This window comes from Drosophila obscura, unplaced genomic scaffold, assembly GCF_018151105.1.
Source record: "Drosophila obscura isolate BZ-5 IFL unplaced genomic scaffold, ASM1815110v1 contig_17, whole genome shotgun sequence".
NCBI lineage: Eukaryota > Metazoa > Arthropoda > Insecta > Diptera > Drosophilidae > Drosophila > Drosophila obscura.
This window is the reverse complement of record NW_024542757.1, coordinates 2,022,107-2,048,285: the sequence shown is the minus strand read 5'-3', so window position 1 is coordinate 2,048,285 and position 26,179 is coordinate 2,022,107. Positions and strand designations below refer to the sequence as shown.

The following is a 26,179-nucleotide window of genomic DNA, read 5'->3' as shown; positions in this document are numbered from 1 at the left end:
AAGCCCATCGTCATAGCCACTATCTGATAGCACAAACTCGTACATATGTACTAACCCAAATAATATCGAGATGGCCTGACAGACTGCTCAGCAGGGCTTGATGATGATGCCTGCCTGCCTGCTCTTTAGTTAACTTGAGTGGTCCAAGATAAACTGCTGCCAGAGAATGCGGCGGTTATCAACGTGGAAGTAGAGTAGAGTAGCAGTCCCAGTGCGTTGCAACACCAATGGGCCATGCCCAAGTGCTAGCCACTTCGATTAGAGGGAGCCATATCAGCAAGAGCAACAGCAACAGAAATAGCACGAGCAATAGCACTGCCTTTGCCTTAGTCACCTGTATAAATACCAACGGCATTGTCACGGCCTGTTCACACGGCCATGGCATCTACCCAACTACGGTCGTCAGTCTCCTCTATGCTCGGGCAGTGGCTGCTCCTCGCAGCACTGGGCGGCATCTGCGGCCTCTGCCCTGTGGGCGCCTACAGTTCGGGGCAACTGCTCGACTGGATGCAGCAGAGCAATTTTGGCTATCAAGTCCTCCATCAGGCCATCGTTGAAAATCAAACAAGCGCCTCCGAGGTAGCCTGCCTGGCGGAAGTGCGTCTCCTGCTATTGGCGGCAGAGGCCAAAGCTCTGCCTGCACTGCGTGGTAAGATGTGCTGCTAATCCCTCCGCAAGGTTAATTGCACTTCGCTACTTCTGTCTTTAATTTCACATTTTGGCAGTCCTCGATGCTTGGGGCAAGTTTCCGCACGGCCTGCTGTATGGCCACTTTACGGACATGGGCAACTATGAGTCCTGCCTGAACAGCGGCGGCCCCATCGGCAGCAGAAGCACCACCAAGTACTGCCTGACGAGCATTCAGTTTGAGAGTCTGCTGCTGGAGTCGATGGGGTCGAATGCGCTCACATTGCGTATTGGCACCTGCATCCCATCCGCCTGCAGCGCTGCCCAGCTCAACCGCTGGATCAACGACTACCTCCAGAAAATGTTCGGCCAAGACCCAGACCCGGGGTCCCCAGATACGGGCGTCACACTGGTTCAGGAAAATAACTGTGCTGTAGATCAGCGCGAGCGTATGACCGGATTGGACTGGTTCGCTGTGTAAGTACAGATCGGGCACAGCACGGCGTAACATTACGTCATGGATAAAAGGGAAAGCAGAGTTGAGTTACAGATATCGGATGAGATGAGAGTCAGGGCAGGGCAGGGCAGAGCGGAGCACACCAGTTAATGAGTTGCTTGAAGGTGAGATCGGGAGAGAGGTCGTTGACTCTCGCCGAACTTTACTTAATTAAATATTTGTTTGCAAACTTATTGCACAACAATCTTTTGATCAACAGGTTGAGAGTGAAGTATACGTATACAAGCTTGAAGTAAATAACAATGACAGTATCGACGAATACTCGTGGCTTCGTAGCTTGTGAAACAGGTTTCAAAACCCTCAAGTAAAAGCGCGTTAATAGCATTTATGCCTGACCTAATTTTCATGACTGTCACTTTCTGTTTCTAATCATAATTCGAATTTTGCATTCTAATTTTTCAGTGCCGTTCTTGTCGTCTTGGCCATTCTGGTTTTCCTGGCCACCCTGCTAGACCGTGCCAAAGGTAGGTCAAACCTGAGGCTCGTAGAACCTAAATAATACTTAGCTGGAAATTATTTCATTTGAACAGCTTCCAACAAACTGCTGAGCTCCTTCTCGCTGCGCCAGAACCTGCCCCAGCTGTGGAAGATCTCAGACACGGTATCGCAGCAGCATGTGATGCCGTGCCTTAATGGCATTCGCTGCCTGACAATAATCTGGATTATCTTCGGCCATGGCTACATGTTCCTGCTGCTGGCGCCCAGTGTGAATGCCTACGAGATCATAGCATGGGCCCAGACGCCCTTCTCCATGGTGCTGCAGAGCGGCACCATCTCGGTGGACACGTTCTTCCTGCTCAGTGGCCTGCTTCTGGTGATGAGCGCCCTGCGAGAGATGGAGAGGTGTGTTTCTTGCTCGTGCTGGTGCCCATATAGCCACTTAATTTATATTCTGTGATGGACTTTCAGAAACTCGGGACGCCTTCACGTTCCGCTTATGTACCTGCACCGTGTGGTGCGTCTGACCCCCGTGCTGGCCCTGGCCGTTCTCATCTTCATGACGCTCTTCCCACGCCTGGATAGCGGACCCCTCTGGCAACAGTTCACCGCCTCCTCGCAGCTCTGCAGTGACACCTGGTGGGCCACTTTGCTCTATGTGCAGAACTATGCGGCCCCTGGACGGATGGTAGCGTAGCTAGCACGTTCCCTCCCCCACGTTTCTCCCCTTGACAATCTCGTCCCATTGCAGTGCCTTGGCCACTCCTGGTATTTAGCAGTCGATATGCAGCTGTACATACTTTCGCCCCTCCTCCTGATCGCACTCTACAAGTGGGGTAGAAAGGCTGCCGGCGCTATCATTCTGCTCATCCTTCTGCTATTCGCCTGTGTCTTCAGCATCATCATGCTGAACCAGCTGCAGGTCTTCAGCCGTAACGGGTGAGTCTCGCTGGGATGTGGGGCGGCAAGTGGCCGAGGTCTAAGCTATCTTTCTCTCTGGCCACAGCAACCTGGGCGAGGACAGCCCACAGATGCGGCTCATCTACTATACCACACACGCCCGAGCCATGCCCTGGCTGATCGGTCTGCTCTTCGGCTACTATCTGCACAGCGAGGGCAGTCGCCGGCGACGCCTCTCCAAGTGGCTGGCATTGGTGCTATGGATAGTTGCCCTCAGTCTGTTTGCCACTGTCATCTTTGCAGTCTATCCGTACACGCAGTCCGGAGCCAAGGGGATCTCACCGCTGGCTGGCGCCTTCTTTCTGTGCTGCGGCCGAATCGCCTGGCCCCTGAGTCTGTGCTGGCTTATATGGGCCTGCCAGAACGGGCTCGCGCCCGTAGTTAACAGCCTGCTCAGCTGGTCCCTCTGGCAGCCGCTTTCCAGGCTCTCCTACTGCCTGTACATCTGGCACCTGATGGTGGAGACAGCGAACGTGGCACGCAGCAAGTCCAGTCTGCATTTTTCCAACTACGACGCAGTAAGTCGCCGGATAATATGCTTTTGCTTAATAATTTCTCCCTGTATTCGCCCTGTGCAGATCCTACGCTTCTGGTCGGACTTTGGCATAACGTTGTGCGTCTCCACACTGATGTATCTGTTCGTTGAGGCACCGGTGGCTCGACTCGAGGCACAACTGCTGAGACTGAGACGAAGTCCGAGGCATGCGACGAGATCCCCGACCACCGGTGTGGATGCTTCACCCTCGCCAGATACTGCACCAGCCACAAGCATTTCACGGCAGAACCTAGTCGTTCCCTGAGAGAGCGCAAACTGCACACCTGAACACCTATGCGTGTTGCTTTTAGTTAATTTCAAGTTCCTGTTTAAATTATAAGTTAAAATAAATTAGTATTGCATTTAAAAGAATTTCCATTCAGTTCCAGGCACGTAGCCATTAAGAGCAAATTACTATAAGGCTAAAGTAAACCACTTGTAGTCGGCTTCTATCGCCTTCCGATAAGGTTACGTATGTACGTATGTATATTACTACCCGCTGTCGACGCCGCTATCGGTTATTGAAACTCTATTTGTGAAAACTAAAACAAACAAACAAAAATGAGCCAAATTGCCGTGCGAGTGAGATGTTAACACTTCGGATGGGTCGGGGAATCGAACCACAGTGCGCTACATATGCACGCACGCACAGAAAGTCATACGCAAATTTAAAATGAATAATAATTCGAATTTCCTTCAAGTGATGTTCACAACTTTCAGTTTATATTTCAGTTTGATCAGGCTATAAAATTAATAGATATTTTGCGCATCACATTGCAGTTGATTTTCGATTTAGTTTGGTGCAGCTTGAACAATTTGTCTTCGCCATTGGCACTCCACGCCATCGGGACACCGTCCACTAAATCCTCTTTTATAAATGTATTTCCATCTAGATACAGGTTGAGGGTTGTGGCACGATGCTGGGCGATTCGCGGAGCTGAGAATGTGTAGCACTGTAACGGAAAGGTGCATCTCTCAAATGCAATGACCTCCACGTGCTTGCAGAGCTGAAGGAAGTGTTCAAGGGCGTCAGCATCTACTATATTGCAGGAATAAAAGAGCAAGCGCTTGATATGCTGAAAGGGATGCGAAATTTTACATCTAGCTGGATTCAAAAATTGACTGTATTTCAATACGAAAGTTTCAATATCCAACTGAAGGCGTTCGGCATCAAAATATAAATCGCAATTGTCGTGTACTTCCAGTTGCTTCAAGCTATGGCGACCTACGGCCTTAAACTTTTCGCAGAGTTCCAACAGCGTACTGGGATAGTTATTTCCAAGGATTGTCAGTTGTTTTAGCTGTTTCAGATGCTGCAAATTCTTCATAAACCATACACCAAATTCGTCCTCGTCACATATCAGAACCTCTAGACTTTGCATACCAACTGGTGGTAGTTGTATTTTGAGCAAATCATCGTCACAGGCAAATAGCTCGAGATTGAGGCTTTTCAATTGTTTTGTTTGCATTATATGGACTAGGTTTCTGACCTCGAATCCGCCGCAATAGGTTATTCTCAGGTTCTCCAGGTGCGGAATGTCAGAAAAATATTTTCCTGTAAAATGTCCAACGGGACTGAATGTCCTCAACTGTGGAAAAGCTTTAATTATCATCAGAATGTCCGCATCTTTCAAGTGGAATGATTCTGTTAGGAAGCGAAAATCGTGTGCACTGGGAAAAACGTAGCTGGTAAGTATGTCAAAGTTTTCCCGGCTGATCATGTTGAACCGTAAAACTTGCACTGTCGTGCGGATTATGCACAGGTAGTGACGGAGATCTGCGCTGGATATGTCCGATTTGGAACAGTGATATGCAAACTTTGGATCCCCAAACCAAAGGCATTAGTGCGTAGAAACGAGAATGCACTCTAGCGATGTTAAACTGAGATTTCAAGTCCAAGAGACTAAAGATCGAAATCAGATCACAGTCGGGAAGAGATTCCATTTTACGCTGAAAATATACGAAAAAGCAAATTATAATTAATAAGTATCGCTTGCCATATGAAACTCACATATTCCGTAGAAACTAATTTGCAAACTGTACACTTAGTTGGTAGAGGCTTTTAATTGCCATTTAAAATATGGCTATTTGAATTCAAATTTGAATTTGAACAATGTTAACAGCTAACAGCCAAAAGGTGCTGTAAGGCGCACACAATAGTGCTGTTAGGTGCACGGGAGCGTGCTGTTAAGCGCCGAACACCAGAGTGGCAACCCCAACATCTGTTTCATTGATACCAAAAACAAAAAAAATTGCAGATATCCTTTTCGTTTTGCAAATTGTTTTCCCAGTTAAACGGCTTTAAGAAATAATCACTCGCACAAGATGCAGAAGTACGACAAGATGGAGAAGATCGGTGAGGGCACCTACGGCACCGTCTTTAAGGGGCGCAACCGCGACACAATGGAGATAGTGGCCCTGAAACGAGTCCGTTTGGACGAGGACGATGAGGGTGTGCCGAGCTCTGCCCTGAGGGAGATCTGCTTGCTGAAGGTATGTTCTGTTCTGTGGCCTTGCGGGACTGAAAACTGTTAAAAAAAGTTATATGCACCCCAGGAACTGAAGCACAAGAACATCGTCAGACTGATAGATGTCCTCCACTCGGATAAGAAGCTGACCCTGGTATTCGAGCACTGCGACCAGGATCTGAAGAAGTACTTTGATAGCCTGAACGGAGAAATCGATATGGCTGTGTGTCGCAGCTTTATGCTCCAGTTGTTGCGCGGCCTGGCCTTTTGTCACAGGTGGGTGGTGGTGGGCAGGCGGCAGTCCTCTCGCTATTACTTCTAATTCCTCGTTATTTTAGCCACAACGTTCTGCATCGTGATCTGAAGCCACAGAATCTGCTGATCAATAAGAATGGCGAGCTGAAACTGGCTGATTTTGGCCTGGCCCGCGCCTTCGGCATCCCGGTGAAGTGCTACTCGGCCGAGGTGGTCACGCTGTGGTATCGTCCACCTGACGTTCTATTCGGGGCCAAGCTTTACACGACGAGCATCGACATGTGGTCGGCTGGCTGCATTCTGGCGGAGCTGGCCGATGCCGGGCGTCCGCTGTTCCCTGGTTCCGATGTGCTCGATCAGCTAATGAAGATATTCCGTGTGCTCGGCACACCCAACGAAGACTCTTGGCCCGGAGTGTCACATCTCTCCGACTACGTTGCGCTTCCATGTGAGTATTCCGTCTGGCTTCCATCACATTTTGCATTAACCGACGTTTGTCCCGCCTGCAGCCTTCCCAGCCATAACTTCGTGGAGCCAACTGGTGCCGAGACTCAATTCTAAGGGTCGCGATCTGCTGCAGAAGCTGCTCGTCTGCCGTCCCAATCAGCGGATCAGTGCCGAGGCTGCCATGCAGCATCCGTACTTCACGGACAGCACCTCGTCTGGCCATTGAGGAGACAACCACTCTCTCCATGCGACTGTTTCAACGTACTTTGATTAGCACTTAAGCCAGACTCTTCTCTTGTACTAGTACTAGTTATAAATATGCATAATATCCTCAGTTCATGTTTATGTGCTCCGTACCAACTTTATGTCCCCAGATGCAATCAGTTTAAATAATTTACACGTTAAGTATTTTAAGATCCCAATTATAATGTCTCTATTGTCTCTAGTTTATTTAAAGTTTAATAGCGTAATAAAAACACTTACTCAGTGATGAAATAGCACCCAAAACACCTTATAAAAACAAACTTCTTAACAATTTTTTTTGGATAATAATGGAACTATATTATTATATTCAATGTATATTTACGGTATATTTTGATAATGACATGGTATATTTCGGTATATTTTTGAGGATCAGGCGGTATATTTTATCAATAATTCTGCGGTCACACTGGTTTTCCCACATATTTGAAAATATAAATATATTTGAAGGAGGACATTGATAAACATTGAAAAAACCTGTAGACGGTGCACTAAAAGAGCTACGAGAGAACACTTACAATTGATAATAATTGTCTGGAAATAGAAGCTGCCACTATAAACAGCCCTGTCCCTCCGACTACGGACTCTGTTTGCTAGAGCTTTATAAAATGACCTGGGGATTTGTGACCTGTGGACCCAACGAGGCTTTGGTTGTGTCGGGTAAATAAAAATATTTAATTATTTCAATAAAAGCAATCAGTGTACAATCAAAATGCCAAATTGGGACTGATTAGAGTCTTCAAAATAAAAATAAGTCACCACCCCACCCTCTGCATGACGTCATTGCTTATTGATTTTTATGTACAACTACTTGTGATGCAAAGAAGAAGAAGAGCACTCAGACGACCTGCGCGCGCATTGGGAAACGGCGTTGCCGATGATCTAATTGTTTTTGTTTGTAAACAACCTTTGATAATCTTTTTATCTTTTGCAGGATGCTGCTACATGAAGCCGCTGCTGGTGCCCGGCGGACGTGCCTTTGTCTGGCCCTCCATCCAGCAGGTGCAGAGGTAAGTAAATTGTTAAATATACAAATTAAAATCTCGATTCGAGTGTGAAGAACCCTCCAACCATTCCAGAATCTCACTCAACACGATGACGCTCCAGGTGGAGAGTCCCTGCGTGTACACTAGCCAGGGTGTGCCCATTTCGGTGACGGGCATTGCCCAGGTGAAGGTGCAGGGCCAAAACGAGGACATGCTGCTGACTGCCTGTGAGCAATTTCTAGGCAAGACGGAGTCGGAGATCAACCACATTGCACTGGTCACATTGGAGGGACATCAGCGGGCCATCATGGGCTCCATGACGGTGGAGGAGATCTACAAGGACCGCAAGAAGTTCAGCAAGCAGGTGTTCGAGGTAGCCTCCAGCGATTTGGCCAATATGGGCATCACCGTCGTCTCCTACACCATCAAAGATCTGCGCGACGAAGAGGTGCGGTCCTAGCGTTACACAATCCCCTAGCTAAATTCCACTTTATCCTTTGTTAAACTAACCAAACCATTAGCGTAGACCGATTCACGTCACTTCATTTGTTTCCCGATTAACCTTTTGTATATACCGTATATTTCTTGCATGTCCATTTGGATTTACGTTCACTGCAGGGCGACTCAAAGGTGCGTATGGCCGGCTGTGTAGACTATTTCTGCTCCCTACTTCCGGACGTCATCTTCTGTCTCTTTTTGTAGCAGTTTGAGAAATGATTTTACCATTGTGTACCCTCTTATTCCTTTTCAGGGCTATTTGCGCTCCTTGGGCATGGCCCGTACGGCCGAAGTTAAGCGAGATGCTCGAATTGGCGAGGCAGAAGCTCGGGCCGAGGCTCACATCAAGGAGGCCATTGCTGAGGAGCAGCGCATGGCTGCTCGCTTCCTGAACGACACAGACATTGCCAAAGCCCAGCGCGACTTTGAGCTGAAAAAGGCCGCCTACGACGTGGAGGTGCAGACTAAGAAGGCCGAAGCCGAGATGGCATACGAGCTGCAGGCAGCCAAGACCAAGCAGCGCATCAAGGAGGAGCAGATGCAGGTCAAGGTGATCGAGCGTACCCAGGAGATTGCTGTGCAGGAGCAGGAGATTCTGCGTCGCGAGAGGGAGCTGGAGGCCACCATTCGCCGACCGGCCGAGGCCGAGAAGTTCCGCATGGAGAAGTTGGCTGAAGCCAACAAGCAGCGTGTCGTGATGGAAGCCGAAGCCGAGGCAGAATCGGTAATGTTAAACTATAATCTGCAATGCGGTCAACCCGAGTATACAAAACTTATTTTATCCTTTATCTCTAGATAAAAATCCGTGGGGAGGCAGAGGCATTCGCCATTGCAGCCAAAGCAAAGGCCGAGGCCGAGCAGATGGCTCAAAAGGCCGAGGCCTACCGCGAATACCGCGAGGCTGCCATGGTGGAGATGCTCTTGGACACACTGCCAAAGGTGAAGACTGCTTTTTAGATGAGGAATTTCTAGAGACAATTTAATAATCAATATCAATTCCCAACAGGTGGCCGCCGAGGTGGCTGCCCCGCTCTCGCAGGCCAAGAAGATCACGATGATTTCAAGCGGCCAGGGCGACATCGGTGCCGCTAAGCTGACCGGCGAGATCTTGCAGATTATTAACACAGTGCCAGAGCTGGTTAAGAGCATGACCGGCGTGGACATATCCAGGGTACGTTCCAATTCTGAATTTATCTAAGGGCACCGGCAGCCAGCAGAAGCAGCATGAGATGAGCGGCATGGCGACAGCAGCGGCCGGGAGAAAACAACCTTATACAAATGGCAATCAAAAGACTTGGTAGAGAAAATGTAGCAAACGGATGGCAGCCAGGGGACAAGAACTATGTCGATGGGCTTCGAATTCGGTTTCCTGTTTGATTTTGTGTTGATTTTCGTTTAATTTCCACTTGTTTTCTCTTCATTTCAGTCCGTGCATGCTGGCTAAGTATCCAAAACAAAACTAAAAAGATATCCAAATTACACAATTCTGTACTCTCCAAACAATTACTGCAAACCATTAACAATCGAATACGATACGTCGACCCAATGATTGAATATATAAATGCATTTAACATTTGTTTATAAATTACATTTTTTACACATACACACGAACATATACATACACATACTTTCTGCGCCAAACCAAACTTTTTGCAAAATGTTTTTACACACACACACACACTCGCGGAGCAAAGGATATTTTGTATTCAATGTATGTGAATTTTATACAAGTGTATGGCACAAAGCGTGGAATAAAGATATTTCCGTATATACAAAACTCGACTTTTGAATAAAATTTAAATTTTTAATTGTGAACTGTTTTTGTACCTATCGAAATAGTGCCAGACCTATCGATTACGTATCGTTCATTCATATCGCTCATCTCTAAGCAACTTAGCAGTTTTTGACGAACTAGTTCGTGGGCTGCCAGCCCGGTATTATATGGCTTAAGACGATTTAGCGGCAGCAGCGACACGACAATATTATATATATTACCGTGAAATTACAAATAAATAACTAATGATAACAGTTTTATCAGATGAATATGATTTTCCTCGGTATATTTACGGTATATTTTGAAAACGACAAGGTATATTTCGGTATATTACTAAGGTTTTATTAACGTACTTTTCAAAATGACCGCTTCCTTTTTGCGGAGAATGTTTCTTATTCTATTTTTTTGGGGAATTTTTATTTTTAGGGCTACCAGATCGGTTCAAAGCGAATCGGTAATGAAACGGTTCGCAAAATGTCATAGTGGCAGACCGCAACCACTAACCATACAGTATATAGATGTGCCAGTTCATACAACGAACGTGTCGCAGCTGAGTTTTCAGCGTACGTTCCCAGGTCTTCGGCTCTGGGGGCGATCGCGTTCGGCTTTGGGATTGACCGCGTTCGGCTCATGATGTGACACAGCCGACGGATTGTGTAAAAGTGGATGTGTTAACGTGTAACTTTACCCCATAAAGTATATATGATTCATGATAGAATCAATAGCCAGCTGCCGAAACCGACTTTGTCTTGGCGTTTTAGTTTACGAATGTGTGTGTGCCATGTATTTTCACATACTGTGCTTGTGGGGTTCTAATTTGCGCTTAACCGAAATTTTTTTTCTCCTACTCAAAAAGAGTAGGGTATATGTATTTGCGGAAGTGGATGTGTGTTAACGTCCGACCCCATAGTATTATATTCATGATCGCATCAATGCCTCGTCTGTCTGTCCGTCTGTCTGTCATGAGCTCAAAAAAGTATATACTGACTGAGGAACGGGTATAAGTAGAGGCGTCCCCAAAAAGCGACCTTCTACGTTCCTTCTCGGTTCGATATAATTTCTCTCATTTTCTGCTTCCACTTTCCACCGCTCAAATGGCAGAAAACCGTTAGATTCAAATCTGACAAACCAGGCACAAAGAAATCAGCAGAAGGTCGCTGGTTTTTTTAATTTCTAGCTTTTTTCTTGCTTCTTTGTATTTTGGTACTCTCTTTTCGATCTAATTTCTCATTTTCTGCCAATTTCCACGCCAAAGGGCGAGGTCGCTGGTTTTTTAATTTCATTTCTCTTGTTTCTCTTTGTATGTTGCGTTTCGATATATTTCCACCTTTAGCTGAAAAAAACAAATACGGCAGGACTGGTTTACCTTCTCTTTTTCTGTGCTCCTGGTTTGTCATTTGAATTTAACGGTTTTCTGCCATTTGGCGGTGGGTGGGGGGGTGGGGTACAAGGAAACTGATATTAAAAAAACCAGCGACCTTCTGCTGATTTCTGTTCGCCTGGTATCTCAGATTTGAATCTAACGGTTTTCTGCCATTTGAGCGGTGGAAAGTGGAAGCAGAAAATGAGAGAAATTATATCGAACCGAGAAGGAACGTGTGAGTCGCTTCTGGGGACGCGACTCTACTTATACCCGTCCTCAGTCAGTATATACTTTTTTGAGCTCATCAAGACAGACAGACGGACAGACGGACAGACAGACATGGCTATATCGACTTGGCTATTGATGCTGATCATGAATATATATACTTTATGGGGTCGGAAACGTTTCCTTATCTACGTTACACACATCCACTTTTACCACAAATACAATATACCCCTTAACTCTTTTTGAGTACGGGAATAAAAAACAATTTCGGTTCAAGCGGCCGAAAATTGTAGAACCCACACAAGCACAGTATGTGAAAATACATGGCACACACACATATACGTAAACTGAAATCTCAAGCAAAGTCGGTTTCGGCAGCTAAAAATTATTCTATACATACAATCATATATTTTGGAGTGTTACACGTACACACATACATACTCGCTATCCGTCGGCTGGTGTCACATCATGAGCCGAACGCGGTCAATCCCAAAGCCGAACGCGATCGCCCCCAGAGCCGAAGACCTGGGAACGTACGCTGAAAACTCAGCTGCGACACGTTCGTTGCATGAACTGGCCACATCTATATACTGTATGGTTAGTGCCGCAACGACGAATTGCACGAGTCTGGCAACGCCAGCAACAGCGACGAAGTCACATTCGTTTTATACTTTGGCCGCTTTTGTTTGAACCTTATTATGTTAACAATCCAATTAAAATTAGTTCTAAAAAGTAGACAATCTTTTACAAAATTTATTGAGAAATTGGATAAAATGATATGTTCAGTCGTTTAAGACTTAACTGGCTAGTAATACTAAATCGAATATCAAAATGGATGAATATGATTATCCTCGGTATATTTCCGTATATTTTGATAATGAAAAGGTATATTTCCGTATATTTTGATAACGACAAGGTATATTTCGGTATATTTCTGAGGGTCCGAGGGTATATTTTGTCAACAAATCCGCGGTCACACTGCCATTGCACGAAAAAATTGGGTTTTTAAAGAAAGTGTTGTCGATTCGAAGCGCAATTAAATAGATTCAAGCCCAGAAATTTGTAAATTTAAGTTGCAAGGTTAATCCAGAAACAGTTTAACATGGCAGACTCCAAGGGGTAAGTGTTCCAACTGCAAATTTGCGGCCCTCAAACTAAATGCCGACAGCAGAGCGCTGGCTGACTTGCCATTCGCCGAGACAGCGCTTCAATTTCGCGCAGTCATTGGCCTGATGGAAAAAAGTTCACAAGGGCCACATATGTACATATGCAAAGAAAAGTTGCAAAATGCAATTGGAGAGTTCTCCCACGAGCTGTGTGGTGTTTTCTTTCAGAGAAAACAAATTTCTTAGCTAAAACATATGTACGTACACATGTGTCTGTACACTTGCACTCTGTTTCTATTGCGAAACTAGGCCAATGCTAAGAAAATCGCCATTTGCAGTCTGCTTTTGTTGTTGTTGTCTGGTCGCATGGCCCTTTGGTTTCTTTGTTGTCCTTGTGATTCCCCAATTTTCAATTGGTGCAGCGTCCCTTTAGATGGTGGTGCGTCAGCGTGCACGTATGTGTGTATGGGGGAGAGGGAGACGGAAGAGACTGTTCTCGAATAAAAATATGGGCTCAAAGTATTATGGTAAATAAAACGGAATCCTAGTGTGCCCGGAAATCCTACATCATTGGCTAGAGTTGGGTTTTAACAAATCAATCAAGGGAACAAATAAAAGTTTAGTCATGTCGGGAGGTAACAATGATCCTCGTCCGCCCTTTGGCCATCGACCAGCAACAGGCGCGGGAAAATATAACACAAACGATGGTAGTAAGAACAGTGGGAGTCATCGCGATGAGGATGCAACAATGAAAGATGTGCCGACGCCGTCGCCATGGGCTGAAGCTGAGACTGGGGGCAAGCCAGCAACAAATACTTCACACGCAAGAATGTGCGGCAGAGAATTCCCACTCGAGAAAACTTTGTGTGCTCAATCTCTTTCTTCCTTTAATCTTTCCCCCACAGCGATGATCTCGCAACGGCGATTTTGAAGCGAAAGGATCGCCCCAATCGCCTGATTGTTGAGGAGGCTCAGAATGACGACAACTCCGTTGTGTCGCTTTCGCAGGTAAGTCGTCGTCATCATCCCTGGGCCACGTCATCAAATCAACTGAAACCTCAAAACAATTTTGACCCTTGTACTACAATGCTCTGGTTGTCTCCCCTTTTCCCCCTTCGTTGACAGGCGAAAATGGACGAGCTGCAGCTTTTCCGCGGCGACACCGTGATCCTCAAGGGTAAGCGTCGCAAGGAGACTGTGTGCATTGTGCTCTCTGACGACACCTGTCCCGACGAGAAGATTCGCATGAATCGCGTGGTGCGCAACAATCTGTGCGTGCATCTGTCGGACGTGGTCTCGGTGCAGTCGTGTCCGGATGTCAAGTACGGGAAGCGTGTCCGCATCTTGCCTATTGACGACACCACCGAAGGCGTGACGGGCAATCTCTTTGAGATCTATCTGAAGCCGTACTTCCTGGAGGCCTATCGGCCCATCCACATGGGGGATAACTTCATTGTGCGCGCCGCTATGCGTCCCATTGAGTTCAAGGTGGTGCTGACCGATCCCGAGCCATACTGCATTGTGGCGCCCGAAACGGTCATCTTCTGCGATGGCGACCCGATCAAGCGTGAGGAGGAGGAGGAGTCTCTCAATGCCGTGGGATACGATGACATTGGCGGTTGCCGCAAGCAGCTGGCCCAGATCAAGGAGATGGTGGAGCTGCCTCTGCGGCATCCGTCGCTCTTCAAGGCTATCGGTGTGAAGCCGCCGCGTGGCATCCTCATGTACGGTCCACCCGGTACCGGCAAGACTCTGATTGCCCGCGCCGTTGCTAACGAGACAGGTGCTTTCTTCTTCCTGATCAACGGACCGGAGATTATGTCCAAGCTGGCCGGTGAGTCCGAGTCGAATCTACGCAAGGCATTCGAGGAGGCCGAGAAGAACTCTCCGGCCATCATCTTCATTGACGAGATCGACGCCATTGCCCCGAAGCGTGACAAGACCCACGGCGAGGTGGAGCGTCGCATAGTCTCCCAGTTGCTCACCCTGATGGACGGCATGAAGAAGAGCTCCCATCTGATCGTGATGGCCGCCACCAACAGGCCCAATTCCATTGACCCCGCTCTGCGTCGGTTCGGACGTTTCGATCGTGAGATTGACATTGGTATTCCCGATGCGACCGGCCGTCTGGAGGTGCTGCGTATCCACACCAAGAACATGAAGCTGCACGAGGATGTGGACTTGGAGCAGATTGCTGCCGAGACCCATGGTCATGTGGGTGCCGATTTGGCTTCGCTGTGCTCGGAGGCTGCTCTTCAGCAAATCCGTGAGAAGATGGATCTCATTGATCTGGATGATGATAAGATTGATGCCGAAGTACTGGCTTCGCTGGCTGTGACCATGGAGAACTTCCGCTACGCCATGACCAAGTCCAGTCCCTCGGCTCTGCGTGAGACAGTGGTGGAGGTGCCCAACACCACCTGGACCGACATCGGTGGCCTCGAGAGCGTCAAGAAGGAGCTGCAGGAGCTGGTCCAGTATCCAGTCGAACATCCCGACAAGTTCCTCAAGTTTGGCATGCAGCCAAGCCGCGGCGTCCTCTTCTACGGCCCGCCCGGTTGCGGTAAGACTCTGCTGGCCAAGGCCATTGCCAACGAGTGCCAGGCCAACTTTATCTCCGTCAAGGGTCCCGAGCTGCTGACCATGTGGTTCGGCGAGTCTGAGGCCAATGTGCGCGACATCTTCGACAAGGCCCGTTCGGCGGCTCCTTGTGTGCTCTTCTTCGACGAGCTGGACTCGATTGCCAAGGCCCGTGGCGGTAATGTGGGCGATGCTGGCGGCGCTGCCGATCGTGTGATCAATCAGATCCTCACTGAAATGGACGGCATGGGTGCCAAGAAGAATGTCTTTATCATTGGCGCCACCAATCGTCCCGACATCATTGATCCGGCCATCCTGCGTCCCGGACGTCTGGATCAGCTCATCTATATTCCATTGCCCGACGACAAGTCGCGCGAGGCCATTTTGAAGGCCAATTTGCGCAAGTCGCCGCTGGCCAAGGAGGTCGACCTCACCTACATTGCCAAGGTGACACAGGGCTTCTCTGGTGCCGATTTGACCGAGATCTGTCAGCGGGCCTGTAAGCTGGCTATTCGACAGGCCATCGAGGCTGAGATACGTCGCGAGAAGGATCGCGCCGAGAACCAGAACTCGGCAATGGACGTAAGTGACCAGCATCTCCATGAATTTCCCTATTCTATATCTATATATCGTTGCTATACAGATGGATGAGGAGGATCCAGTGCCGGAGATCACCAGCGCACACTTTGAGGAGGCAATGAAGTACGCTCGACGCTCTGTGTCGGACAACGACATCAGGAAATACGAGATGTTTGCTCAGACCTTGCAGCAGTCCCGTGGATTCGGACAGAACTTCAGGTGAGAGCTAACACTGACATAATTGTTGCCTTTCGACACGATTGCCAACTCGAAAACCCTCCACCCTCTCTGTTGCAGATTCCCCGGACAAACCGGCAACACCTCAGGGTCCGGCACCAATATGCCAGTAAACTCGCCAGGCGACAATGGCGATGATGATCTTTACAGTTAGATTTCTAGATTTTACACTGCTAAACAAAAACAAACACAAAAGAAAACCCCAACTTTTTAAATGAATTTTTCCCCGATAAACCGATAAAGCAAAAAAAATTACATTCGCGGCAAATAAACATCAAGTATCGCGAAAGTATCACAAGACAAAGCATACAAATCCAATTGCAGTTCAAAAACATGACCGATACCATCCCTGCTCTTGGCCATGGATTTTAATTATAAATACCATTCAAACTAAAATTTTTGGGACTAGGCTGGGTGCACTTGGACCCACCTAATCTGAATCTATTGTAATTGGCGAACCAAATCGCGACCCCACTTATCATTCGTGCATTGTCGGTGGAGAGTGGCTCCGATAAATGAGTTTCTATAAACATAATTATAAAGGATACACATACACACGTACATTTAAAGATAATACATATATTAAACACCGTAAAATTATAAGTGTATTTGGAGCTACGTTTTTAAGTGAATAAAAATGATAAATTCAAAGGTTTTCCTTACTCTTTTTCATCGAAGAGGGGAGGGAGGGACGGACAGTCGTCAGTGTGATCAAACTGATATGGTAGAAAGATGAAAATATTTATGGGTCGTTCAGTCGAAATTACTGATAGATATGTAGATAATTGATAATGTTTAAAGTCCTATCCTATTTCATGTTCCCAATCCTATTCGCAGTTCCCTTTAAATATAATATTTCTTTGATTTTGTTTTATCGCTTTTATTAAACTTTTATTCATTCGTCATGTTTGCTTTTTGTGGATTTTTCCATTCTTGTTTAATCATTTTGTTTTTCTTTTTCTTGTGATTTTCTTGCATGCTTCGCGACCAGGAGGACATTTTAACATAAAGTTTTGTTGAATTTATCCAATCGTTAGGTCTTATAAATAAAATCGCCATTGCTATGTCGTTCCGATTATGTAGCTGCTGGTTATTCAACTCAATTATTGCCATAGGTAGAAAAAAACAAAAAATTAAATAAACCAATAGTTTTAATGAGAAAAATATGTAAAAATGAAAGCAGGCGATTGTTTGAAGATTTTATTTTCTTGTAGCTTCTTTGGCGCTTGATTGAAATAATGTTTTTCTTTTCATTTGTTACCAGTGTCTACACTTTGAAATTTCTTGTAAATATTTTTGTTTGTTTTACATATTTATTTAGTTTTTTTTTGTCGGTTCTTATTTTTTGTTGTTTAGTATTTCTATTACACATACACATAATATAAATACGCTTTATGCATAATTACAACACAACAGTTAAAGTACGAATAGGTTTTCATTATTTTGTATCTAAAGTTTTTCTAGAATTTTTCATCTGCGATTTCCACGGTTTTCTTTGAGCTTTGCTTGATATTAGTTTACAAATATGGCGTGTATATATGTATATGTATGTGTCTTATGTGTGTATTTGCGTGTATGTGTGTGTGTTATTTGCGTGTGTGGTTGTGTAGTTGGTATGTGGAAGAAAATGGCCAGCACTTTCAGCATCTTAATTAATTTCTAGAAATTTAATCGTTCGATATATATTATTTGTTTTCTTTCAAAATCTTTTCTTCTAATTTTTATTTTTGTTTTGTTGAAAATTTTCAAGAATTTGTTGCTTTTAAAGTCTTGAACATAGACTAGACACCAATTAAGATTAAAAACATACTCGTTTACATTTATGTATATATGTATATTATATAATTTATTACTATTTGCTGAAAATTTGAACGATTTTTAGCAAATTTGATATTTCTTCCGTTTCTATTATATGTAGTTTCTTTTAGCTTTGAACACCTGTCGACTGCTGGTATGCCAGTTTAATTTGTTAATTTCTATATACTCTATATGTATGTATTCCTATACACATACATGTTTTTAAATGTGTATATGTTATTGATTATCCGTCTACGATTTGTTTTAGTTACGCATTTTGTTCCAAACAATGAGGTTACATTCATGTAATGAAAATAAGTAGTTGGAGTCGATTAGGGTTTGGGGTTTACCATAGTTTAAGCTCATTCAGTTATACATATAGAGATATAGGTATAGGTATAGGCATAGGTTAGTGTACGTGTAATAAATACAGGTAATGAACAGCAAAACACAAAACAGAAAAAAATATATAGAAATACGCTCTAAGTACACATTATCTAGGCTCTCGCTATTGCTTTGTTTTTGTTCACCTCTATAGCCCCGAACATACTAGAAACGAAATTTGAAGCAGTTTTAGCAAATGTCTCCCACAATTGCACACAGACAGAATTTAACTCACTCTCTCTCTCTCTCTGCTAAATTTCGTATTTTTTCGCTAGTTTTTCTCAAAGTTTTCTAAGTTGATCCCATGCAACATATTGATTGTGCCTGTAGCTTTATACTCCTGGTTAATTTTGGTTTTCTCTCCGCGCGAGAGTTGCATAACAATTAAATTCTCTCATTCGTTATAGTGAGATCGATTGCGAATGGTGGTAGTAGTATAGGAGGATACAGTATACACTGTGGCTTGCAAAATGAAGAAAATCAAACATTTCTGCGTTTCTGTTCAAGTGATTAGGAGTTTTACTCTACTATTATACTCCTATCGGGGGGTTGAAAAACACTCTGCCTGCTCTCAGCTGCTTGCCGTATAGACTAGTACATTGATTGATTTTTTTCAAGTTAAATAAATTAAATTTTCTTTCTTTTAAATATTTGTATATGTATGTATATGTATGTAGTATTTATCCTCTTTCGATCTGCTGATGATATAAAACTTGTTGCTTGATGTGTGTGTGTGTGTGTGTTCAATTTGCTCTTAGTTGATATATTTATATTTGCGTTTCGCTGATCGAATAGTTAGCAGCCAAGGAAAGAATAAGTGCACTATGACTAAATTATGTATAAATCAATTGATAACAACAAAAATATATGAATAAACAAAACTTAAATAAGCAGATTTAACAGTAGATTCCTTCCGTTGAGCAGCCGCCAATCGTTTTACTAATGCTGTACTGTACTGTACTGTTCTGGTCTGTTGTTGTTCGAATCCGAGACCATTTTACGCTCAATTGAATACAAATTACATTACAAATTACAATTGCTAAATACTCGTACATACAATACAATTCTTAACTTGTTTGATATCTCATTTCTTAAGTTTGAAACATTTGCAAAGCTTCTCAATCTCAACATGATCAACATAATATCCCACCATCATCATCATTATCATCATCATGAATGATCTTTATCATTATATTTAGCATATTATTATAGATTAAATTTCAGTTATCAATTAAATATTCATGTTTAAGTTGTAATGATTTTTGTGTCCTTGTGTGTTGTGGGTACTCGTATATGTTTGGTATTTGTGCTTTGTTTGCTGATTGGTTATTCTTGTTTTTTTGTTTCTTGTCTGTTCCTGTGGTGTGGTGTGGTATTGCTCATATTTCCAAATGAAATCCTAATTAAAATCCTATGAAGCCTGCAAGTGTTCTTTTTTTTCGCAGGTGTTTGTTGTTGGTTGTTGTTCCTGCTGTATTTGTTGTCATAGCTATAGTTGGTTATGGTGGCTGGTTGATTGATTGATTTATTGGTGGTTCAGACTTTTTATCGTGTATCGGTGATATTGTTTTTGCTGCCAAATATCTTCACCAACTGTGACTCGTAGTCATCAATGTTGCGCTTCATAATATCCATGCAAGGTCCCAGCAAACGCTCGAATGCCCTGACATCGAGGACTAGAAGAGATTTACAAATTAGTTATAGATTGTCATATAATGGCACAATTGGAAAACACTTAGATCATGCATGCTGTGGCTGAGGATATCCTGGGGGTAATGGTGGGGAGGGGGGGATTAGTGAGAATGCTTAATTATGAACATGTTAAAACAGAACCCACTCCAAATCATACGCTTCATCACCACAGGCCCCTTCTACTAATAAGTACCATCTACATATATGTACTCGTATATCCGTCTCTTACCGATCCGATAATCATTTGGGATCTGTTTCAGCATCAGACACTGACATGGCATTGTGCTCTGTATGGAAAAGTGCATTGGGTGGATGGGGGGGAGGATGGGTGAGCCAAGCGAAATACTTATGTTTGTGTGCATTTGAAAGGAAAACGATTCGAATATAAACTTTCAACTGAACTGGGAAATTTTTAATAATTCTTGTAATTCGATAAACTAGACAATAAATTTCAAGAGTTTGAGTTTGAAGTAAATTGAGAGCCCATTGATTACAAATTGGTATTGCGGCGGGCCATTTCGGTGAACATCTGCTCATAGATCACAATGTTGCGCTTGAGTACGTCTGTAAGGAAGCCCATGATGCGTTCAAAGGCCTCCGTGTCTAGGACTGGACGGAGTTTCAAATTAACAAATAGGAATTATGATAAACGTTTCTATGCTACAGTCAAGGCTACAGCTACAGCTACGGCTAAATTTACTGCTAATTGAGCTGCAGGTTGTCAAAGTAGTCCCGCAGATCGTCTTCCAGGTAGCGATAGTCGCTAATGCCAAGCTGGAGCACCCGATTGCATTTGCCCATGAGGCGCTCAAAGCAAACTACATCCAAAACTACGAAACAGCACACACACACAACACAGGCATAATGCGAGGCGATTTGGACAGGAAAACAAAACAAACAAAGAACAAACAAACGAAAGCATTAAAGATTAGCCAAAGCAGGATGAGGAGTGTAGCTGGGGATCAACGATATGCGGCGTCCGTGGCAACAACTCACATGCAAGTCGGACATGGCCGCCCGTGGCGTAAACGGAAGCGGCACGTGGCCGATGTGTCACCAGCGCCAGTTCACCAAAGTACTGGCCCTTGCCCAGCTGTGATATCTCCACCTCGGCATCGTCCTGATCCATGCGCACGGACACGGTGCCCTCCTCAATGAAGTACATGCCATCGGCAGCGTCACCTAAGGAATACACAACAGATAATTCCTGGTTGAGAAAAGCCAATGAAATGCATTATAATTATTATTCATACCCTGCTTGATGATGCGTTCACCGGATTCGAAGCTCTTTGTGATCAAAGCATCTGCCAGATTCATGCGTTCATAGTTCTGTCGATGCCACAATGTTTATATGTAGATCTATCCGTAGAGATGCAGCACAACACTCACCTGCAAGGCCTTGAGCATGGGCACGTTGTTCAACAACTCCTCGTACATTTTTCGCTTCTTGAATGCAGACTTCAGGAGAATGCGTCGGAAGGTCTGACGGTCCATGGCCCACAGAAGACCGTTGGTTTCCGCCTGCACGGTGGCCGCCCTAAACAAATTAAATAAACATTAAAGTAATCTAAATATATACCTATTAACACATTGTAATTGTCGTCGAGACAGCGCGGAAAATTTGCTATAATAAGACGATCAAACAAAGACGTACCTGGGCATATTGTAGAGCAGCGCTAATTCGCCGAAAAGTCCAGTGTGATTGTAGGTGTTAATGTGCTTGTCATTAATATAGACTTTGTAGATGCCCCTGCGGAGATTTAGTGGGAGAGATATAAATAAGTAGTAACGAAGAGGTAGCGAAAATCCATTTAAATTTAATGCAATTTATTTATAATTGATGCGGTTGCGCTCTGTCTCTCTCTTTCTGACTGTGTGTGTGTGTGCGATTGAGTGCTCATCAATATGCAAATGCCTATTAATTGCATTCCATATCGAACGCCGATTAAAATTCCAAAGCAAATAGTAATTAATTAAGTGTGCATACACACGAAGGAATAATAGCAGGCTTAGTGGGTGGCAAATTGGGCGGAGTTTCGCTGCAAAATGTATTAATGTAGTAGAAATATTACAACTGTTAGATACAAAAGTATCTAAACAGTGCTAAGCGATTTGGTAGCCAAGGAAACTCATTTTTGTTTTGGCTGACTTTTGAGATGCGATAATTTTGGTAAGAGGGGATCAAAAGTATTTCTCATCCTAAGATTGAATCATATGTCACAGATAGCTTATTTTTCAGAATAGTTTTTATGATATACAAAAGGAAATCGAATCTGAAATAAAGTACTTTACATTTCCCCTTTATTATTCAGGTACCTTTAAGATTTCTTTATGTATCCACAGCACACATCTACAGAAAATCAGCAAGGACCGCTTGCTGGAGGATTTTGTGATTACATTTATCTCCGTTCAACTTTTGTCCTGAATTAAATATGATGACTGCCGCACAAACACACACACACACACACACACACATGCACGCATTCATCATTGATGAGGCTGCTTGGAAGTGATTGGAAATTTGTTCTGTTTTACTTACGATTCAATAACATAAAAGTTATCGCCATCGTCGCCCTGGCGTATGATATAGTCGCCCGGCTGAACTTTCCTCTCGAACATCGCATCCAGCACTTGGTTCATCTGAAAGACACGAAGCAAGGAAGAACGCAAAAGCAAGTTTGCTGTTAGAGACAGAGAGTGTGGATCTGTGGGTGGTATAATCCCCACGCAAAGGGAAACCGCAGACAGACACTTATTCGGGTTAAGCATCCGTGGCTCTGTGCGGGGGATTATGATTTATGTGTGGCAGTCGAGGACGAACCTGTTCCTTTTCAAGCGAACGGAAGAGGAGAACATTTTTCACCGACTCCACCAGTCGGGCTCGCTGTTCATCTGTTTTGGGGAATATGGCAGTGGCTCCCTCATCATCATCATCCGCCTCCGGATCGTACGCCTCGGCAAAGACTGATTTGCGGCGTGAGTTTTGCATTACTGGTGGCTCTGTAAAATTTAATTCAGAAATAATCCCATATTAGTCGATTAAACCATCATCAAAGTGTAAAGCAGTTCAATCAATCCCTTGAACTGTGAGCTGATAATCCCCTGTACTAAGCAGAGGCAGTGGCAGTGGCAAAGAGACAAGACAAGCTCTGACAGTGCCATTGTATCGTTTATTGCGGACATGGAATGTGCTGCCCTGGCCATGTCCGCCTCCAGCTGGGATCAGAATCGAAATTTTAAATGAAACTGCAGGCCATACAGCAGCTGCAGTGAAGAGCTCACATGTCACAGAATGCACATCAGATACGGGTAAAGAATTTGCTTCCATGTACCAGTACCAAGAATTCTAAGTGCTCTCATTGTGTTTCGCAATTCCAGGCCACAGACAGGGCAAACAAACGAAAATGAAAACTGCATAAATGTTGGATAAACTTGTTGGATCTACTATCTGGTGGATTTCCATGCAAACAAGAAATTGGTCTACAAATTCAACGCAGTAGTAGCTCTGTGGCTTTTTCTCAGAATAACTGAATACTGAAACGCACTGTAACCCCCCCACACACACACACACACACACACACACACTCATAGCCAGCCACTAGGTTAAACTGCTGTGCTCGTAATTATGTATACATATGGACATATATATGTACATATATGTATTCGATCTGTACAGCCACAGCCACAGCAGCAGCAACACCAAAAGTGTCTCTGTCCGTTCGGAGATACATTCGCTTGTGGCTTGTTTTTCATTACGTTTGTTGTTTTTTTTTTCGTTTTTGTTTGTGTTTTTTTTTTCGTGGAACCAAATTTGGGATTTTTGACATTGCTTACCAGCCAATAAATTGCCAGACACCTGAGTAGACATTTTCAATTGAAGTTTGTTGCTTGGGTTTGTGCGTGTCTCTGAATTCAGTTACGATTTCAAATCACTTGTAACGACGAGTCGGTCACACACAGAGACACCGAAACCAGTTAGGCATGAACACGTTTAAATAAGTATATTGAATAACTGAAACAACAGCAAAAAAATATATATCTATCTATCTATATATACACGTATTGTCTGATGCATCTATGTACATATAGGCACATATTGTGTGTGCAGCTTGCGGCCTCAAGGTGACTGTTTTCCGAGCAGTAAATGCACGGAGTGTTCTACTATTTTAGCTTTCCCGTCACACGCGGCGAATGCGTAATAATAAATATTTATGCACTTGAATGTTTCAGCGACGGCGACGGAGGCGCAGGCGGCGTCGGTTGAGCCTTCAACAAGTCACTGAGCTCTCGAGTGTGTCTCTGTGGCACTCTCTATCTCCCCTCTCTCTCTCTCTTGCTCTCCATCTCTATGTCTTTCGATTCGATTTCGGTTACAGATTTTGCACTGACTGCCATTCTCTAGCTCTTCAGCGTCATTCCGGTTGTCGTTCTTGGTCTCGTTCTCGTTCTTGTGTCAAGTTGCCAACTGGAGTGTCGGTTTAATGATGCAATTACACAGACAGACACGCACACAGAGAGATAAAGAGTGAGTGAGCAAGAGAGCTCCTTGTTACTGAGCCACAAAAATAGTGCGGTTTAAGCAGGAATGACGGGGAGGAAGGGAGGAGGAAAATGGCATGAGTGGCGTCTCGTCTGTCAGGATTGTGCGGGCATCAAGCACCGAGACAATGGCAGAGAGAACTCTGACACTCAGCAAAACACTCTTCGGTTGGACATTTCCTCTTCCATAGTTGGATGTCTTTGGTATTTGCTTTGATTTCATTTAATATTCCACATTTTTGGTGTTTTGTGATATCTGGTCGTTTTGGTTATTTTCAACCGCTTAACGATGTCCATCGGACATAGTAAAAGGAACAAAGAAGAGACTTTCGTTTGATTTTAAATGCAAAAAAACAGTTCCGAGATTTGTTCTTTGGTAGTTGGGCACGAGAAGGCTAAAACAAAATACATGCAATTTGTGAATGCAGTGGGACTAGAGTTTGCTATTCGACTAGAGTTTCGCTGATAAGGATTGTTCGTTGGCAAAGCTGCAGGGAGGGAATCTTTGGGTGGATGTCTCTGTGTGTTTTCGCCGCGCATACACACAAACTTTAAATATAATTAGATAATTGAAGCACTGATGAAAGTACTTCAATTACGTAAGTGTCCTCTTAGCCACACACACCATGGGGTGTGCCCCATTCGTATACACACACACACACTCGTCGGATAAGTTGGTGGAATTTAATTAAGAATGGAACATAAAAAAAAGAGACGGGTTTGCATTAATTTCATTAGTCAAATGAGAGGACACCCGACCGAAAAGGGCTGTGGAATGACAGAAACTAGAAGGAGAATGACAGCGACGAGAACGAGAACGAGGACGAGAACTCAAACTCGAACGATGACGTTTGACGGCGACAGATATTTCATCTAAAGGTATAACCGAATGAATGACCAACCGGACTACGACTACGACTCCCGACTAACGGTACTGAATGACACTTGTTCGGTTTGTGTATGGTGCTATCCTGTTGACGTTTGTCGAGTGACTGACTGACAGTGGCAGTGCCATTTCTGGCATAAGGGCCGCAGCATTGGAGCCACCGCTGGATCCGACGCTGGTGCCTATGTGTGGGCATGATGACAGGCAAACGGGGTGTCAAACCAAAGCGGAAATAGTGCCTGCAAGTAGGCAACACACAGCATGCCACTCAAGTGGTTCCTCCGCCCATTTATTTATACATATTTCTATGGCCATATGTATGGGGGCGGCATGCCTACCCCCTGTCCATTCAACGTTGAGTTCTCTGCTATAAATAGCACACACTGTCACAGCCACACTCTTTGTCTTGATTAACATGAGCAATCTCTCTCTCTCTCTCTCTCTGGCTTTTTACATGGAAAAAACATACAGATTATTATTAAGCGCAACAGGAGGACAGAACCAAACCACCCCAAAGTCTAGGCATCTAGCCATCCAACACACACACACACACACAGAGCTCACTGATGGAGAGTCATTTCCGTTTAGGTTTTGGACAGAGATACGAATATACTCAGAGACCATCCACAAAACGCCGCTGGCATGTCAATAATGTTGAAATGTTACCCCATCCTCCGTTCATCAGTCGCCATCATCATCCCTGGGGCATGTCATGCGCCCTGTGTGCCCGATGAAGCGTGTTTTGAGGCTGAGTTGGATGTTGGATGAGCTGTTCATCAGTATGCCTCAGTGGTCGCGCTCAGGGCTCCAGAACTCCCCTTACTCCTGTCTATGATGGACTACTGCCGCCGCTGCTCCTGCTGCTTCACCTGTTCAGAGTGTTAATAAAATGTACCATGGTCAGCGCATACCTCTCCTGCCAGCACACACAGTAACACACCTCTCCTGGAAGTACACACACACACACACCCTCTCCTGGGAGGACATACTTCTTTTGGAAGTACACGCACACACACCCCTCCTGC

General features: G+C 44.6%; 6 protein-coding genes across 12 annotated transcripts in view; 4 read left to right on the top strand and 2 right to left on the bottom strand.

The window, feature by feature from the left end:
* The first annotated feature begins 361 nt into the window (after positions 1 to 361).
* LOC111081746 (nose resistant to fluoxetine protein 6) lies at positions 362 to 3,444 on the top strand. 2 transcript variants are annotated; one of them, XM_022377885.2, is made up of 9 exons: positions 362 to 649; positions 726 to 1,104; positions 1,547 to 1,608; positions 1,675 to 1,721; positions 1,755 to 1,987; positions 2,054 to 2,270; positions 2,334 to 2,521; positions 2,589 to 3,060; positions 3,121 to 3,444. In XM_022377885.2, exons 1-9 carry the CDS (start codon positions 379 to 381, stop codon positions 3,340 to 3,342), a joined length of 2,091 nt encoding a protein of 696 aa, XP_022233577.2. In that variant the 5' UTR covers positions 362 to 378; the 3' UTR covers positions 3,343 to 3,444. The 2 variants fall into 2 exon arrangements, with proteins under 2 accessions (XP_022233577.2, XP_022233576.2); XM_022377884.2 differs by having other exon boundaries at positions 1,675 to 1,987.
* A 334-nt stretch (positions 3,445 to 3,778) lies between these two features.
* On the bottom strand, positions 3,779 to 6,822 carry LOC111081744. The gene is made up of 2 exons (XM_022377882.2): positions 6,731 to 6,822; positions 3,779 to 5,027 (listed from the first exon to the last, which is right to left on the bottom strand). The coding sequence occupies exon 2, from the start codon at positions 4,796 to 4,798 to the stop codon at positions 3,815 to 3,817; it is 984 nt and encodes a 327-aa protein (XP_022233574.2). The 5' UTR covers positions 4,799 to 5,027; positions 6,731 to 6,822; the 3' UTR covers positions 3,779 to 3,814.
* On the top strand, positions 5,293 to 6,692 carry LOC111081745 (cyclin-dependent kinase 5 homolog). Its single transcript, XM_022377883.2, has 4 exons — positions 5,293 to 5,570; positions 5,634 to 5,821; positions 5,884 to 6,248; positions 6,310 to 6,692. The coding sequence occupies exons 1-4, from the start codon at positions 5,403 to 5,405 to the stop codon at positions 6,471 to 6,473; spliced, it is 885 nt and encodes a 294-aa protein (XP_022233575.1). The 5' UTR covers positions 5,293 to 5,402; the 3' UTR covers positions 6,474 to 6,692.
* An 88-nt stretch (positions 6,823 to 6,910) lies between the features above and the next one.
* LOC111075355 (flotillin-1) lies at positions 6,911 to 9,764 on the top strand. 2 transcript variants are annotated; one of them, XM_022368568.2, is made up of 8 exons: positions 6,911 to 7,168; positions 7,443 to 7,518; positions 7,588 to 7,942; positions 8,113 to 8,124; positions 8,246 to 8,716; positions 8,788 to 8,931; positions 8,999 to 9,163; positions 9,419 to 9,764. In XM_022368568.2, exons 1-8 carry the CDS (start codon positions 7,117 to 7,119, stop codon positions 9,434 to 9,436), a joined length of 1,293 nt encoding a protein of 430 aa, XP_022224260.1. In that variant the 5' UTR covers positions 6,911 to 7,116; the 3' UTR covers positions 9,437 to 9,764. The 2 variants fall into 2 exon arrangements, with proteins under 2 accessions (XP_022224260.1, XP_022224261.1); XM_022368569.2 differs by lacking the exon at positions 8,113 to 8,124 and having other exon boundaries at positions 6,912 to 7,168.
* A 2,562-nt stretch (positions 9,765 to 12,326) lies between these two features.
* Positions 12,327 to 16,507, top strand: LOC111075353 (transitional endoplasmic reticulum ATPase TER94). 2 transcript variants are annotated; one of them, XM_022368563.2, is made up of 5 exons: positions 12,327 to 12,473; positions 13,366 to 13,468; positions 13,586 to 15,622; positions 15,684 to 15,838; positions 15,917 to 16,507. In XM_022368563.2, exons 1-5 carry the CDS (start codon positions 12,457 to 12,459, stop codon positions 16,008 to 16,010), a joined length of 2,406 nt encoding a protein of 801 aa, XP_022224255.2. In that variant the 5' UTR covers positions 12,327 to 12,456; the 3' UTR covers positions 16,011 to 16,507. The 2 variants fall into 2 exon arrangements, with proteins under 2 accessions (XP_022224255.2, XP_022224254.2); XM_022368562.2 differs by lacking the exon at positions 12,327 to 12,473 and adding an exon at positions 13,055 to 13,291.
* A 2,167-nt stretch (positions 16,508 to 18,674) lies between these two features.
* The window catches only part of LOC111075354 (cAMP-dependent protein kinase type II regulatory subunit), a 29,019-nt gene continuing 21,514 nt past the window's right edge, over positions 18,675 to 26,179 (bottom strand). The window contains exons 1-8 of one of the 4 annotated variants that reach the window (XM_022368564.2): positions 23,564 to 23,612; positions 22,551 to 22,729; positions 22,269 to 22,369; positions 21,384 to 21,479; positions 21,119 to 21,266; positions 20,983 to 21,058; positions 20,726 to 20,911; positions 18,675 to 19,713 (exon numbers count right to left, since the gene is read on the bottom strand). In XM_022368564.2, the coding sequence (XP_022224256.1) occupies positions 19,583 to 19,713; positions 20,726 to 20,911; positions 20,983 to 21,058; positions 21,119 to 21,266; positions 21,384 to 21,479; positions 22,269 to 22,369; positions 22,551 to 22,729; positions 23,564 to 23,597 (951 nt within the window). In that variant the 5' untranslated portion in view covers positions 23,598 to 23,612 and the 3' untranslated portion in view covers positions 18,675 to 19,582. Of the gene's footprint in view, positions 19,714 to 20,114; positions 20,339 to 20,416; positions 20,560 to 20,725; positions 20,912 to 20,982; positions 21,059 to 21,118; positions 21,267 to 21,383; positions 21,480 to 22,268; positions 22,370 to 22,550; positions 22,730 to 23,563; positions 23,613 to 26,179 lie in introns of those variants that run through there. The other 3 variants (XM_041592124.1, XM_041592126.1, XM_041592125.1) reach the window with 3 other exon arrangements.